This window comes from Zalophus californianus, chromosome 4 (assembly GCF_009762305.2).
Source record: "Zalophus californianus isolate mZalCal1 chromosome 4, mZalCal1.pri.v2, whole genome shotgun sequence".
Classification (NCBI taxonomy): domain Eukaryota; kingdom Metazoa; phylum Chordata; class Mammalia; order Carnivora; family Otariidae; genus Zalophus; species Zalophus californianus.
In genome coordinates this window covers 103717796-103734394 of record NC_045598.1, presented here as the reverse complement: position 1 = coordinate 103734394, position 16599 = coordinate 103717796, and the positions used below count along the sequence as shown (strand labels likewise).

At 42.6% G+C, this 16599-nt stretch overlaps 2 protein-coding genes across 5 annotated transcripts in view; one reads left to right on the top strand and one right to left on the bottom strand.

The window, feature by feature from the left end:
* Positions 1–350: 350 nt before the first annotated feature.
* On the bottom strand, positions 351–11676 carry POLR3C (RNA polymerase III subunit C). Of its 4 annotated transcripts, none has more exons than XM_027609405.1 (15): positions 11425–11576; positions 10252–10418; positions 8838–9093; positions 8542–8727; positions 7281–7369; positions 6635–6739; positions 6410–6520; positions 3862–3942; positions 3547–3598; positions 3143–3203; positions 2551–2701; positions 1698–1799; positions 1520–1569; positions 943–1092; positions 351–513 (listed from the first exon to the last, which is right to left on the bottom strand). In XM_027609405.1, the coding sequence occupies exons 2-15, from the start codon at positions 10396–10398 to the stop codon at positions 432–434; spliced, it is 1623 nt and encodes a 540-aa protein (XP_027465206.1). In that variant the 5' UTR covers positions 10399–10418; positions 11425–11576; the 3' UTR covers positions 351–431. The 4 variants fall into 4 exon arrangements, with proteins under 4 accessions (XP_027465206.1, XP_027465223.1, XP_027465215.1 ...); XM_027609422.1 differs by having other exon boundaries at positions 352–513; positions 6410–6502; positions 11425–11676; XM_027609414.1 differs by lacking the exon at positions 11425–11576 and adding an exon at positions 11182–11411 and having other exon boundaries at positions 373–513.
* RNF115 (ring finger protein 115) overlaps positions 11669–16599 on the top strand; it is a 65065-nt gene continuing 60134 nt past the window's right edge. Inside the window, 1 exon segment of the mRNA XM_027609446.2 lies at positions 11669–12015. Within this exon segment, the coding sequence (XP_027465247.1) occupies positions 11914–12015 (102 nt within the window). The 5' untranslated portion in view covers positions 11669–11913.

The window sequence follows — 16599 nt, the reverse complement described above, 5'->3', positions numbered from 1 at the left end:
ATCTGATGAGGAGAGAATACAGTGATGGGGAAAAGACGGGATCAGCAAACTTTAAAAAACATCTCAAACTCTTTCTGGTGTATTCTGGGCAGTAGGGATAGAGAGGGCATTTCAGTATAAGAATTGGCAATGGGTGCACCTGGGTGGCTCGGTCGGTTGGGCGTCTGCTTTTGGCTCAGGTCATGATCCTAGGACCCTCGGCTTGAGCCCCACGTCAGGTTCCCTGCTCAGTGGGAAGTCTGCTTCTCCCTCTCCCCCTGCTCATTCCTGCTCTCTTTCATGCACACACTTGCTCACTTTCTCTCTCAAATAAATAGAATCTAAAAAAAAAAAAAGAATCGGCAACGTTATCTCACTGCAAAGACTGCATCAGGCATCTCCTTTATTTTTCCTTCCAATCTCCCCAGAGTTTTTGAGACTCTTCTTCTGGGTCATTGTCTCTTCATGGTGCTCTCAATATATGACTCCAATAGGAAGATGGTTTCATCCACCTGGATCTCACTGGCATCCAACCTGAGTGAAAAAGTGAAAGCATTTGCCCAGAAGGAAGGAACATTCATTATTTAAGATTAGAGGCCATGGAGAATGGCATTGAGAGCATTGTAAGAGATGGTTTGAAGGGGGAGATGACTGCAAAGGTCTAGGAATGAAGTGATGAAGGCCTGCATGAGGACCAAGATGAAAGGCCCGATTTGAGACACATTACTGAAGTTAAATCAACAGACTTGGTGAACAAGAGTGTGTAATAAGGCAGTAGAAGCTGAAATGCTTTCAGAGTTTTTAAGCTTAGGAAAACAGGTGGATTAAATTCTGCCAATTGAGCTGGGGAAGAAGAGAGTGAGTTTAGGTTTGCTTGGGTGAGGCTGGAGGAGTAGCAGGGTATTGAGGTGGACTTGTCTGGAAGGTGTTTTGAAACATAAGTTTGAGATTTATGATGCTTACTTGTTGACATTACGCTTCAGGGTTTCTAGCTGCTGGCGTTCAGGGGCTGTGATCATCTCCTCTATTTCTTGGAGCTGTACCTCCTCTGCACCTGTAGCCTGCATAGATGCAATGATGGCTTCCACCCTCTGAGACTTTTCTAGTAGACGCCTGTCAGGCAAACACAACTCTGAGGCATGTCCCCTAGCCTTGGTGATTCTTTCACCTGTTAGCCCTACGGCATAACTCCCTCTTCTCCCATGTTCCTGGTCAAAGTGGATATTGCCACCTTCCAAAGATAGTTTTTACAAGTTTAACTAGAAATATGACTTCACCCCTAGAGCTCTCACTGCCTCTCATCTGCACTTAAAAGTTTAATGCCAGTTTGTACATTTCTGATAAATTTAATCTGCAAAATTATTTCACTGGGGGTATATCAGAGCAGTTTAGACTAATGTACGATTTAGGTCAACCTAAGCCAATAATTCAATGCAACTAGACAAGTTATTGTCTCTATTGGTTTTTATTTCTACAGGAAATTTCCCTTCAAGACTTTGACCTTGAAAAATGTAATTACTCAACTGAAAATGCTACTCACTTGTTCTCTTTCGTTTCAAATTGTCTCCTTTCTATCAAGTTGGCTATGCTCTGAGGGAAGAGAAGACAAGAAATGCACATGGTTCTATTTAAGTAGCTCAAGTAAAATGGCTAAAGGGGGCATGTGGGTGAGATTTGTCTGTGTGGAGCGAGTGGGGAGAAGGTCCAGAAGAAATTACCTTGTAGCACCTGTGCAGCAACATTCGGGCAGCTGACAGGATGTTCACAGTATATAAATAGAAGGTCCTAGATGGGGCATGGTCTGGTGTTTTGGGAATTTCCTATTTGTCCATAGAAAGAAAGAGAAAAGAAGTCATACTGTTCTTCAGAAATGCCAAGTAAACACCTGTCCCATCCAGAACGACTCAGCTCTCTCACTTAATACTTTCCTCTTCCCCAGTCATTCAGCATCTGTGTTTACAGCAAAATCAGCCACATGGAGAGCTTTCTCTATTTGACTGTAGGCATCCTCAGTGGGGAAAAAAGAGAAGGCAATTAACATTTTCTGAGCAATGCCTGTGTGCCACGTAGATTGTATTTGATCTTTAGGGCAAACCATATTATTTTTATTACCACCATCCATCACCATTTTATTGATGAGAAAAATGAGAGGAGGTAATTTGCTCAGTGTAACTGGGTCAGAGGGAGAACTGTGATTCTGATTTCCTAATCCATCCTGTCTGTTTCCTCATAGGGCATACCACATGGCTGTGCACACAGTGAGGACCCAATAGATACTGTTGGCAGATTTAATCTATAATAGACTTAAGGCCTGAGGAAAGGACAAATCACAAGGACTAGGAGCTAAGGAAAAAGGGCAATTCTGGGGTGATTTCTTGGCTGTGCCTCTTTTTAACTAGGCCACTTAAAGCTTCCCAGTTCTCGTTCAAGTGCTTGCTATGTCTCTGTTAATCTTTTTTTTTCTGTCTCAGAGCTGGAGAGAGAGTTTGCTTGGGGTTCAGGATGTTTGCCTCAGAAGTTTCGTTCACCCTCGGCCAGCTCCACTGGTTGGTGACTTATGCCACTGGTTACCTGGAGTGATATGAAATTTCCTGAGAGCATCTTGTAAAGCATATCCTTTGCCTCCTTTGCTGGAATCATTGCAAAGTCTTCTACCTGCTTCTGTTCCAGGTGTTTCTTTTGCAAAACTAGACGGAATATTCTGGCACAGCGAGACCCAAACCTGGAAAGGAATAAAGAGAACAAATGGCATAACATAGATTAGTTTTAGCTCCTAGTCACAAATGGCAGTTGCTGTTTCCATGTAAGGAGGCAGGACCAGAGAGAGGAACAGTGGTCAGGGATTTCTTTTACAACTCCACAGATTGATGATGGTACTGCTAATCATAAAGGAGTCACTGCCCGCTGACTCACCTGAGTACCCGAGTTCCTGCATTTTAAGTAAAGGCTTTAGAAAGCCTGGTTAATTGGCCTCTTTGGGAATTAAGTGGTAGGGTATTTAGGGTGAAGAGCAGTAGTGGATGGGATCTGTAGCAGTCCAGTGGAAAAATGGGCAAGATGCACCAAGATGTATGTACACTGGGCGCTTACATAATGATCAAATTGCTTATTCAAATAAAGTGTGGACCCCAACCCTGAGCAGGGTGACCCTTGATCCTCTTACCTCTCCTGTACGACAGACTCCAGAGTGGCTGTGGCTAGGGATCCTAGAGCTTTATGCAGGTCTTCGTGTAGAGCGTTAAGGTCAATAATGTTTTGGCCTGGTCACTGTGATCTTAGTTTTAATACGTCTCTAATTCAAAATTGAAACGCTATTTTGTTTTTCACATTGGTCTCATTTATGGTTTGTAAGTATTTCAATAACTCAATTTACTAGGATTTAAGTCAGGGTTTTGCTTAAAATTCGGTTAATTAAAAGTCCTTTTTACTTTTTTATCATCAATGTATTAGTTCAATTTTCTGACTTATTTAGTCTACTAAATATTATCCAATCTTTTTTTTCATAAGTCACCATTCTTCTTCATAGTTCAGGCTGCCTGACTGTAAGGAAATAACTGCTAAGGATACTGATGACATACATTCCTCCACCACTGTCGCCAGACTTTCCAACAAACTCTAGCTATTAAAAAAAAACAGAGAGACAGAGAGAGTGTGTTAACTGAATGGAAAGTCCAGTGATTCCATTTCCAAAGGAGCAAATCTGGCCAAGAGTCTGCGGCAGGTAGCCCTCCTATCAGATAATGGTAGAGAAACTGTCTGAGCTGGCTAAGTAAAAATGAGGCTACAGAAGAAGGATACCAGGTTTCAGTGGCAGAAATAAATCGTAAACACAGCAGAAGAAAGGAGGAAAAAGAAAGAACAAAAAAGCAAAAACAGACTTACTGGATCATCTGCCAGTAGAGTGAGATACTGATCGAGAACTTGTTTAGAGATGTTATAGCCAACAGGTAGGGATCTGAAGATCTACGGAGCAAAAAGAGATGGTGAAAAAGGTTTGGGAACTTAGAATTGCTAACATTATTGAAATAAAGATGTTTTAATCTCAGATATCACAAGTATAACTATGTCCAAATATATAGCGACATTGTAAGAGTAAAAAACTAGAAACAATCCAAATGTACAATAAGGAACTGATTAAAATAAAGTACAGCATGGCTACTAAATGGAACATGAAACTGCCATAAAAAATGAGATCTATATATACTGACATGAAAAAGGCTTAGATATACTGTCACATGAAAAAAGTAACTTTAGAACAGTATGTAGAGGGCGCCTGGGTGGCTCAGTTGGTTAGGCAACTGCCTTCGGCTCAGGTCATGATCCTGGAGTTCCGGGATCGAGTCCTGCATCGGGCTCCCTGCTCGGCGGGGAGTCTGCTTCTCCCTCTGACCCTCTTCCCTCTCATGCTTTCTATCTCTCATTCTCTCTCTCTCTCTGAAATAAATAAATAAAATTTAAAAAAAATTTAGAAAAAAAAAAGAACAGTATGTAGAGTATAATCCTATTCTTTTTTTTTGCTAAAAAAATATACATCTATCTACATAAATGTGAGACTATACATAAAAAAAGGTCTGAATAAATAGAGGTATCAAAACTATGAACAAGAATCCCTGGGGCTGAGCTGGGATCACACAAAACTATATATATATTTAAGTTAAGGTATGTTACATACAATAACAAACCCAGATTTTAGAGGTTCAGTTTGATGAGTGTTGACAATTACATATACCCAGGTAACTACCACCCACAATAAGATATAGAACATGCCCATCATTCCTAACAGTTTAGGGGGCTACAACTTAAAAAAATTATACTTTTCTATTGTTTGAATAGAGGTCATGTAATTACTTTTGTTGAAAGAAAAAAACCCTGAAATTTTTGTTATGTAAGTTTAAAATTTTTTAAATAATATAAAATGAAAATATAGCTATTTAATATGGATAAATATAATTATGAAATAGAATATAAATAAAATGTATTTGATACATTAAATGTTCACGTTTTAAGAAACATATATTAAAAGCATTTAAAATACACAAAATTAGTATACTGAACAAAACAAATATAAGGGGCCAAATAATGTTTTGAGCACCAAGGTTCTCAGATTACAAAGAGTGGATTCTTAGAACAATTAGGAATAGCTTGTACTTTGACTAAGAGAATGGTTTAGGTTTTTTTTTTTTTGGATATATATATATATATTTTATTATGTTATGTTAATCACCATACATCACACCATTAGTTTTTGATGTAGTGTTCCATGATTCATTGTTTGCATATAACACCCAGTGCTCCGTGCAGAACGTGCCCTCTTTAATACTCATCACCAGGCTAACCCATCCTCCCACCCTCCTCCCCTCTAGAACCCTCAGTTTGTTTTTCAGAGTCCATATTCTCTCATGGTTTGTCTCCCCCTCCGATTTCCCCCCCTTCATTCTTCCCCTCCTGCTATCTTCTTCTTCTTTTTTTTTTTAACATATAATGTATTATTTGTTTCAGAGGTACAGATCTGTGATTCAACAGTCTTGCACATTTCACAGTGCTCACCATAGCACATACCCTCCCCAATGTCTATCACCCAGCCACCCCATCCTTCCCACCCCCCCCCACTCCAGCAACCCTCAGTTTGTTTCCTGAGATTAAGAATTCCTCATACTAGTGAGGTCATAGGATACATGTCTTTCTCTGAGTGACTTATTTCGCTCAGCATAATACCTTCCAGTTCTATCCACATTGTTGCAAATGGCAAGATTTCATTCCTTTTGATGGCTGCATAATATTCCATTGTGTATATATATATATATATATATATATATATATATATATATATACACACACCACATCTTCTTTATCCATTCATCTGTCGATGGACATCTTGGCTCTTTCCACAGTTTGGCTATTGTGGACATTGCTGCTATGAACATTGGGGCGCATGTACCCCTTCGGATCCCTACATTTGTATCTTTGTGGTAAATACCCAGTAGTGCAATGGCTGGATCGCATGGTAGCTCTATTTTCAACTTTTTGAAGAACCTCCATACTGTTTTCCAGAATGGCTGCACCAGCTTGCATTCCCACCAACAGTGTAGGAGGGTTCCCCTTTCTCCCCATCCCCGCCAACATCTGTCATTTCCTGACTTGTTAATTTTAGTCATTCTGACTGGTATGAGGTGCTATCTCATTGAGGTTTTGATTTGGATTTCCCTGATGCCAAGTGATGTTGAGCACTTTTTTGGTTTAGGTTCTTAAAGGATGGATCCCCAGAGACCAAATATTTCAGTACCTACCATCTGAAGAGAATCCCTGTCCCACCTCAAATAATAAAAACTCTTTCAAAGGCTCAGACCTCAACCTAAACCCAGGCTCTGTGTATAAGAATTAAAATATCCAACAGTCTGTCAGAAAAGTAGTACACGAACATGAAAATCACCTCATTGGAAGACAGTGGCTGGGTGAAGGGGTCAGTAGAGGGAGTGGTAATCTCACTCATCCGAAGCATGGTCCGCACGACCTCGCTGCTGGTCTGGGTTTGAAAAGTGAACTGCAATTCAGAATTCACTCTGCTCGCTGGCTCTGGCTATATGCCAATGGCCACATCTGGCAAATAAGTGAATGTTCCTGATTCAGGCCACCATCCCACCCACTTAGATATCACCTGGTCCATCCTATTGGCAACTGCACTGACAATGGCTTGGTCACGGAAGTGCTGGTGGAATCTGTCAAGGTTGGCCTGCCAATAAATCCCATCATCTGGAATGGGCTGGGGAGGGGAAAAGGATTAGAGAGAAACATTTAGATACACTGAATATGGTGAGTTTTCTGGTGAGGAGCCTGGATTTAACAATTAAATCTTATTCTTTTCTTATTCAGTAGCAACTACATGGGGTAGAAAAAAAATCATTCAATCATGTGGATTAGTGCCTTGACAAGACAAATTCACAATACCAACTTCAGATTCTCTAAACTCGCTTCTAATCTTTATCTGAACTCTTCTCCAGTATCCTTAAGTCTCCCACTTACCCCTCTCTTCTTGCTCTCAGCACATGACCTTGCCTCTTATTTCAGAGAGAGAAAACAGAAGGCCTGTTTTTTTGGCATAAGCCATTATGTCTGTCCAATGACTGAAGTAAGTTAAGCCTGAAAAGGGAGACAGCAATGGAGTTCACACTTTGTTTATTCTTGGTCAATATTTAATGAAGTTCATAATCCTACTACTTCTCAACCTTGTAAACTCTCTTGGGCCTTGTTATCTTAGTGCTCTTTCTGCCTCGCCTCAGGGTGAGGACTCCTAGTCCCATTACCTCTTTGTTATCTGTGCTATATTTTGGTCTCTTGGCTTTGGGCTCCCCAGCAGCATCTTCATCAGATGATCTTCTCCTTTTACCTTTCCCTGCCAAATAAAACAGATGAACAGCTAGGTTACATCTCATATGAAGACAGGAAATCACTGAACCTCAGAGCAGGTGTCCCTCCATCCTAAGACATCTCCAGCTGCCTCTAGGTTAAAGTTGCCGAGGAGCTACAAGAAATTCCAAGGCAATGATGAAATCATTTGAAGCTCAACATATTCAAAAAAGAAAGTTCTAATCTTTCTCCCTCAAACTGCTCCTGCTCCAAATGCTTCCTTTCAGTGAATGGGACCATCATCCTCCCCAACATGCCAAGTCAGACACACAGTCATTCTTGGTACCCCTGTCTCCTTCACCCTTTCTGTATCTAATTTTTCACTGGGTTTGTCTACATTTTACCTTTGCCCCATCCTTTCTGCAAGCAAAAAAATCTTTTAAAAATGCAAATTAGATCATGTCACATCCTTTAAATCCTTTAGTGGTTTTCCTTTGCTCTTAGGATAAAGAACAGATGCTGTATGAGGTCTTGCATGATCTAGCCCCTGCCTTTCTATCCTTATTGTATGGCTCTCTTCCCTCACCATGCCTTAACTACACTGACCCATATTTACTTCCCCAAATATCCTATTTTTTTTCTCACTGCACACTATTCCTTTTGCCAAAAATGTTTATGTTCTGTACCCCTTCATACATTACTTCACTGGTTAGTTCCTACCTCTGTTTCAAATCTTAGCTTAAATGCCACTTTCTCAAAGAAGCATGTGCTCTAAACCCTGATAAATCTGGTCCCCTGTTATATAATTTTAATAACATCTCATACTTTTCAGGTGCCTGGGTGGCTCAGTCAGTTAGGCGTCTGCCTTCAGCTCAGATTCTGATCCCAGGGTCCCCCATGGTGCTCCTCTGCCTCCCCCTACCTGCCTCTCATGAATAAAGAAAGAATATCTTAAAAGAAAAAAAAACCCACCTCATACTTTTCCTTCATAGTACTAATCAGTTTATTAGTTATATATCTTTGTGGTTATTTGATTAATGTAAGTTAATTAGATTACATTAGACTTAAGCCCCAAAAGTTCAGGGACTTTTTTTTTTTTCCATCATTTTACACCACAGTATCTAGCACAGGGTAAATTCATGGTAACTGCTTGATTGATTCATTTATTTAACAATCATTGAGGAAGAATCCACAGTCCCAGGGGTCAAAATTCCTTACCAATCAAGCTCAGTTTAGGAACCAGGTACATGTCCTTTTCACTGATAACAAGAATGGGGGCAGGTGGTGGTGGCCCCGGGTCTGAATTCTCAGTGGCAGGCACCCAGGGGCAACGCTGTACAAAGTGTGTGTCTGCTAGTCGCACAAATGTGTTTGATACCTCAGCATAGTCCATGGTCTTGCCATCTGTACAACAGGAGGAAAGAGGCAGATGAGATGGTCTAAGTTAGCTGAGGGTCCAGTCCTACAGCCAGCCAATCTATGCTTTTGCTAACAGCTGTGGATACAGTACTGACCCTCCATAGTCTCTGTGAGTCGGTCTGCCACTTTCTTCACAACAGCTGACATTGTCATTTTGCCATTTAATAGCAGCTCCTCCACAATGAGCTCTCCAGTGTCACTATACAGTGTTTTGGCAGTATAGATGTACCGGGGATACCTAAGCATTCGCAACACCCGGCTGCACTGGGCTTCATACTCCACTACACCACGTTTGTGCACTTGATATATCACCAGGTTATGTTGGATGAGCACACAAAGGGCTTTTTTCACCTAGACAGGACCCAAAAGAAAGAGGAAAGATCTGAAGACACAGCTCATTTTTGTCTAACAATTTACTAAGTATTAGGAGATGGCTGGCTAAGGATCTCCGTACTTCTTCCCTCCCTCCATTGGATAAGTTATTAAGAATCACATGTCAATGGAAGAAATCAGTAAGATTCCTCCCTGTGATGCTCATTTATCCTCTGATTGTTCAAAGTACAACGTGGGGCACCTGGGTGGCTCAGTTGGGTTAAGCATCTGACTCTTGATTTCGAATCAGGTCATGATCTCAGGGTTTTGAGATTAAGCTTCCACAACCGGCAAGGCTGGGTGTGGAACCTGCTTAAGATTCTGCCTCTCCCTCAGCCCCTCCTTCACCCTTGCGGGCGTATGTGTGTGTGTGTGTGTGTGCTCTCTAAAAACAAAACAAAACAAAACAAAACAAAACAAAAACCCCAAAGCACAATGTACTTCCCCTCCATTATTCTCATTCCTTAAAGGTAGCACTGAGATTAATAGACTTATGAATAAACGAGGTGTGGCATAATAGGAGCAAAGATTTGCCTAAGAAGCCATGATGAACCAGGAATACCTTGAGAAGCAGAACCTTAAGGCCTACATCTCATCCGCCCCCCAAGCACCCCGCCCCCCATAACACTGTTCTGTTCCTAGGGCAGACTTTCTTCCTTTTTTATTTTGTGGTGTGGGGAGGAACAATATTCAAAGGTAGGTAAATGAATGAAAGCAAATTTGGGATGCCTGGGTGGCTCAGTCAGTTAAGCATCTGTCTTCGGCTCAGGTCATGATCTCAGGGTCCTGGGACTGAGTCCCACATCGGGCTCTCTGCTCAGAGGGGAGTCTGCTTCTCCCTCTCACTCCCCTTCTCTCTCTCAAATAAATAAAATCTTTTTTTTTTTTTAAGATTTTATTTGACAGAGAGAGAGACACAGCGAGAGAGGGAACACAAGCAGAGGGAGTGGGAGAGGGAGAAGCAGGCTCCCCGCTGAGCAGGGAGCCTGATGTGAGGCTCAATCCCAGAACCCTGGGATCATGACCTGAGGCGAAGGCAGACACTTAATGACTGAGCCACCCAGGTGCCCCAAAATAAATAAAATCTTAAAAAAAAATGAAAAAGAATGAAAGCGAATTAATGTCATCCACACATACCTGATCCAGCGATGTTCCTGTGTCGTGGGCAATTACTCTCAGTGGCTGGCTGCCAGTTCTGATTAGGTGGACTCCAATTTTTTCTACAATCTCTCCAAAATGCTCTTGCAGCAACAAAGAGCAAAGTTTAATTTCTGCTTGAGTCATTGTACCGAGGAGTCTCAGAGCTAGGGGGAAATAAAGGCCATTTGATGGAAAGTTTTTCTCTTATGGTGGAAGTTGAGCTGCTGAGTGTAAATTCATGTACTTTCTGGAGGGCAATTTTGACATGACATATTAAAAAACTTTTGTTTTAGATACTCTGTCTCAAGAAAATAAAAATGTCACTGTTATTCTCATTATACTGATATACTGGGAACAACCTAATGTCTAACAATAAGGAGTTAATTCAATAAATGCTGGCATACCCATACAATGGAATACTAGCCAGCATTTAAAACAAAGTATAATACGTCTGAGCACAGAAAATTGTTCATTAAGTGAAAGAAGCGGGTTAGAAAGCAAAATGTAGAGGAAAATTCAATTATGAAAAACAAAAAAGAAAAATATGTATGCATAGAAAAAAAGACTGGAAGCCTATATGTCAAATTTACCTTCATGATATTATATGTGATCCTAATTTTCCTTAAAAATTGGGTGTAGATGGTTTTGCGATGTCATAGACTTTAGATTCTATACTTCATTGATCGGAAGAATTAAGGCCACTGTTCACAGCCCTTTGGGAATGAACAGGTAGTGTCATTCCCAGTCCATAAAGAAAATTACAACTTAGAAAAAGAAAATGAGGTAAAGGAAAGCTTCTCAACTGGGTGTTTCAAATAGGAGATGAAGTATGTTGTCTGAAGGGCAGTATTTAATTCTAAAATTTCTACTCCTTAACAAAGTAGACACAAACAGAAACAGACATAGTGACTATTACAGTATAATTACTTCCTTATTGGGTTGTTCATTTATTCTCCCAAATCCCCAGAGGCCGAGTCTTTGCCTCTCAGCTCAATATTCCCATCCACACGTCTTTGGGGCAGCATCCCCAGACCCTGTGCCATCCCGGAAAAGGACTTCCAAGGAACTTAGCTCCTGGCTCTTCACTCCCTTCACGCAGGTCCCCGTTCCAGACTTGGTACCCTCGTTCAGAGACAGAGCCGCTTCGTCCAGGGAGCTTTTTCCACTAACCTCTGGGTCAATGCAATCTAACGCCGCCGAGCTGTCCACGGCTGCTGCTTGCGGCTCCCGCTGGCCGCCGGGGCGGAGGGGGAGCCCACGGCCCTTCCTCGCAGGAGGACGGACAGCCAGGAGGAGGGAAAGGGGAACAACGCATGCCGCTCTACCCCAGAGTTTCGGTGGTTTCCGGTGACGCTCTTTCTTTCTTCTCGCTGGAAGGCTGGAGGACCTGCGAGCCGCTGTCTGAGGAGCCGGCGGGCGGGCTGCGGCGGGCGGACTCTCCTTCCTGCGCCTCTTTGGTGCTGGGAGGCGGGCCGCGGGGTCGCCGTCCGAGCCGCCGGCTCGCTGGGCCTGGCGGACTCACGTGACCGACGCGGGCTCTGGAGCGGCCGGCCGCACTGAGGAAGCGGCGGCGGTGGAGGCGGCGACCGCAGCCGGGAGGTAGCGGCCTGGCAAGGGACGGGCCGCTGCCCTCTCGGACAGCCGCGGCGGAAGAGAAAGATGGCGGAGGCCTCGGCGGCCGGGGCGGGCGCAGGCGCTGCTGTCGCCGCGCACCGGTTTTTCTGCCACTTTTGCAAGGGCGAGGTCAGCCCCAAACTACCGGTAAGAGCCCCGTACCCTCTGCGCTTGGGCATCCGCGTGGATCCTTCGCCCCGAAGTCCCCGAATGGGTCTTCAGCTTGTCGCACAACCCTGATTTCTCTGACACCAGTCTCTCAAATACCCTCTGCTCACTGTTTTCTGGTTGCTGGCCCCAAATCCCGGGCGTCCCGGCCCTGGCTCCGGAACTCCTGCCCGGCCCGTTTCCCCCTCGGATGTTCCACCTGCCCCTCACTCCCTCTCTGCCCTCTACCTGTTCCCCTCCATCTTTCTGTCTGTCTTAGCAAGTTCTCCGACAACTCTTCCCTCAGTTTTCTTTCACTCTTTCACCTTGTCTCCTTCCCACGTTGACCCCTCTTTCCCCCTCGGTACTTTTTCTGCAGTTGCTTCTCATTTTCCTCTGTGGCCTTTTCCACTTTTAACCAGATCCCCCTCCCCCATCCCCAGTGGAGCCAAATAGCGGATTGCTGAAGATTGTCCCTATTCTGTTGTCTCTAGGGAAGGAAGGAAGGAAGCACGAAGAGAAAGAGAGGGGTGGCAGGTAACTGGGGAAGCGAGGAGGATTTTGCTCTTCACTGGTTTCCAACGCTCTTGTGAAAGTGAAAACAAGTATACTAATGACTTGCAGACTGCCTATGCTCCCTGTCACTATTGAAGGAAATGGCTTTAGGAAGAAGGCAGGACATATTGTTGCAACTCGGTTATTTTGGTTGTCCTGCTGCCAGTGTCTTTAGCATCACCTCCCTTCCCCGCCCCTTCCCCGATTCTGTCTCTTCACTTAATAAAAAGATCCAGGACAGAATGCTGGGGACTGCATCCTTTGACATAAAATTGGTTTTTTACCAGTTTCTGCCCGATTGTCTGTTAGCTCCTGGAGAGGTGGTGCTACGGTTGTGAAGAATGTGCTTCTGCAGCAGGCTCGCCAACTACAACACTCCAAACCCAGCTTTTTGGGTTGGGTTATAAGCTACTGCAGGGAGACCCACAAGGGTGAATTGTAAATCTACCCTCGGCCAACCATCTTGAGAATTAGTTATGGTTGTTCTTTTCCTTGGAAATATCCAGGCTCAACCTTAAGACAGGGTGGCTACATAACTCCACCTCCGTTATTTACTGTCTCAGATACAGTCTGTGAGAAATCCTCCTAAAGTGTGTCTGCATGCATGTCTTGTTCTTTAGAAACACAAATGGAGTCTAGTGATTAAGTGTCTCAAGGGTATTTTAGCCTTTTCACCCCAAAGTTGTGTTTTTTTCAGGATTTTATGGCATTTTCTTTCCTCTGTTTGCCCCACACCCTCCAGGGTCATAGTTTCATCTATGTGCTATTTTACTTTTGCTTGCTGATTCAGCTCTGTGTGTGTGTGCATGCCTTTTGCTATATTTCAGTGCTAAGAAGAGCAGGTGCCTTGGTTTTTTTGTTTTTGTTTTTGTTTTTTGCCAGCGGATACCAGAGCCTCCAGAAGTCTCTAACCACAGAGAGGGAGTCTGGAATTCAGCCAGTATGTGTGTGACCAATGCCACGCTGAATGTGATGCCCTGTTGAACATTGCAGTCTTCTGATCTTTAAGTGCTTTTCACTGTTTGCCTTTAAGAGTGAGAAAACAGTCTCACTTCCCAGAACTTACTATATCTTCTCTTAACATCTCAAGTCCCCACTTCGTGCTCTTGAAAAGGGTTAGGTTGAAAGAGTTGGTAGGTGTTTTTATAAGCCTTTGTTTGATGCCTGGAGGAGAAGTTCTTGACCCTTTTAGTCTCATTTATTATCTGTCATGCCTGATGTGTAAATTGAATACTTTCTGCATACATACAAAGTTCTCAGCTGAATGTTCTGGAGGCAATACCGAGGTCCTGCCCTTCAGGACCTCACTATTCTATTGGAAAGACAAGACAAACATGGAAAAAGTAACAACATAGGTGAATGAGGGTGGATAGTATGTGGTTTAGAATTCAGTGAGGGGCATACGATAGCATTGGTGATGGGAAGTCAGGGAAGTGACAGTTGATAGGATTTAAATTGAGTTTTGAAGGATAGGTAGAATTCAGATTGAGGAGAATAGCATAGACTGTAGAAAAGAGAAGGAAGGAACATTTAGTAAATCTTTGTTGTCATGCATTTCTAGGAAAAGGTGCAGTGAGGTCAGGGTTATAGTTTTGATTCATGCATGAGCCAGTGATTTCATCTTGTTTCATGGATCTTTAAACCTAAGCTGTCACCTTGAACATGTTGGTTGTAAGAATGATCAGATCAGATAAGTATCTGGTTTGGTACAAATCTGACTCTGCTACTGAAAAACTAACTGAACACTGGTAAGTCAGTAATATGATTTTCATATATATAGGAGAACATTGAAGAGCTTTATAAAAGTAATTTTTTTATGTGAACTTGAGATTCCTTCACTATAAGTACTCAGCATAAGTAGGCATGCATTGTTTCTTGAATTGGATGAATGTGATTGGAAACCAAATGTTTTTTTGAGGGTAGCCAGACCCGGGTTATCTGGAATAAACTTTTGTCTTTGTGTTGATTTAATTTGCATCTCAAAAGGGTGCTTCCTCTTGTGCTAGTTGGATCACAAGAACGGTCATTCCTGAGTGCTGTCCTCTCTCAAAACCAGAGGTGAAGTATTGAGTTTACTGTCAGCTTTTAATGAGCTTTTTTACTAGGTGGGTTTCTTGACCCAGTCGGTGGGAAGGACTGCTCGCTTCAGAGCCATCTCATCTCTTGCCGGTTTATTCCTCCTGTAGAATCATAATGGTGTTCAGTGGGGTTAAGTTGCAGGGTTTTGGAAATCTTATTTCTTCTCCCTTCCCCAATATCTAGGGTGTAGCACTTATTGATACATTCGGAAGTGTGAGCAGGTAATAGCAATAGCTTACCCAGTGGTTCAGCCTTGAAACTCCCCTTAGGTTTTGTTTATTGTTTTTCCTGTCAATCCTACTACTCTGAAAGATTCACGGGCCCAACTAACTTTAATGTCTGTATTAAAAGAAATAATTTTGGTTATAACGTCTGAGAGAGAATGGAATATGCCTAATGCTATGTAGGTTAAGCCAAATTCAGTTGAATTAATTTGGTGAAATAACACATTTTACTGCTAATCCTGATCTATCCATTTTAACTTTGTGTGTCTTTAGTTTGGATCCTCCTAGATAAGAGAACAAAAGGTTCATTTAGAAAGATACAAAGAAATGAGGAGAAATCAAGATAATTTTAGAATGAAAATACATTCAGTGGTACTGTTATCATTAGACATCAGAAAAGAATCTCTGTTGGGGTGCCTGGGTGGCTCAGTCGGTTAAGCATCTGCCTTCGGCTCAGGTCATGATCTCGGGGTCCTGGGATTGAGCCCTGTGTTAGCTCCCTGCTCAGCAGGGAGTCTGCCCCCCCCCCCCCCAGCGCTCTCTCTTTCTCTCAAATACAAAGAAATCTAAAAAAAAAAAAAAAAAAAATCTGTATTCTAGAAGTGGCTATTGATTTAGGAATTTCTTTCTTTTTTTTTTTTTTGATTTTATTTTATTTATTTGACAGAGAGATAGCACAAGTAAGCAGAGAGGCAGGCAGAGAGGGAGAAGCAGGCTCTCCGCTCAGCAGGGAACCCGACGCGGGGCTCCATCCCAGGACCCCAGGACCATGACCTGAGCGGAAGGCAGCCGCTTAACCGACTGAGCCACCCAGGCGCCCCTGATTTAGGAATTTCTGAAAAGTGTTTTCCAATTTACAGTGAAAATCATTTTAGTAAAATTTGAATTTTAAAATAAGAGAATTTGATTATAATCTTTAAAACCCTTAGGGTTTCAAGTTTACATGTGTTGGGTAAATGGCATTGTGTATTTTTGGGTAACTTAAAATTATTTTCAAAATACAGCAGAAGCTTCTACCTCACCTGACTGTCCTATTGAGAGACAATGTGAAGCCAAGACTGCTGGAGATCCTATGCTACATTGAGGGATGACTGAGTAGTACCATAGAAGGCTGTGTCATGCGATGTAAAGGTGTCATTCCATCCCCACACTACCCTACCCCCCTTTTAAATCAAGGCCAGAGAATTTTACCTGAGATTGCATCTAGTAGAGTATTCATTAAATGGGTGAGATAAATCATATGCAGAGCAAACTCCTTTTAATGTTGATGAGACTAGGGTGATTCTTAAGTGTTTTATGGAGATCAGAGTATCCAAATCCGGACAAGAGACCTGTCTAATTAAGGACTGCCAAGATATTACTCACCTCTGAGACTCTTGCCTGAAGGAACTAACAGGCTTGTCTCTCTCTCTCTCTCACATCTCCTTATTATATCACCTTTGATCTAATAAAATGTCCTCCTTGTCAATCAGTAATGTTATCTGCTTTGGTACTTCACCAGGTGCTATACAAGTACTTATCATTGTGCTATGCTTGTAATGACTCTAATACAGGAAACCTTTTTTTAAAAAAAGATTTTATTTATTTGAGAGAGAGAGAGAGAACGCACTTGCAAATGGGTGGAGGGGCAGAGGGAGAGGCAGAGACTCTCATTGGAGAGCCTGAGGTAGGGCTGGTTGGATCCCAAGACCCTGAGATCATGACCTGAGCCAAAACCAGGAGTCAG

What these genes read in the sequence shown, in the direction of transcription:
- POLR3C (XM_027609405.1), bottom strand. Translation starts at nt 10,398, where the DNA reads ATGACTCAAGCAGAAATTAAACTTTGCTCTTTGTTGCTGCAAGAGCAT. An exon ending in TCCTAAACTGAGCTTGATTG is followed by an intron (nt 7,370 to 8,541) that starts GTAAGGAATTTT and finishes TTTATTTGGCAG; the next exon opens with GGAAAGGTAAAAGGAGAAGA. An exon ending in GAAATTTCATATCACTCCAG is followed by an intron (nt 1,800 to 2,550) that starts GTAACCAGTGGC and finishes ATGGACAAATAG; the next exon opens with GAAATTCCCAAAACACCAGA.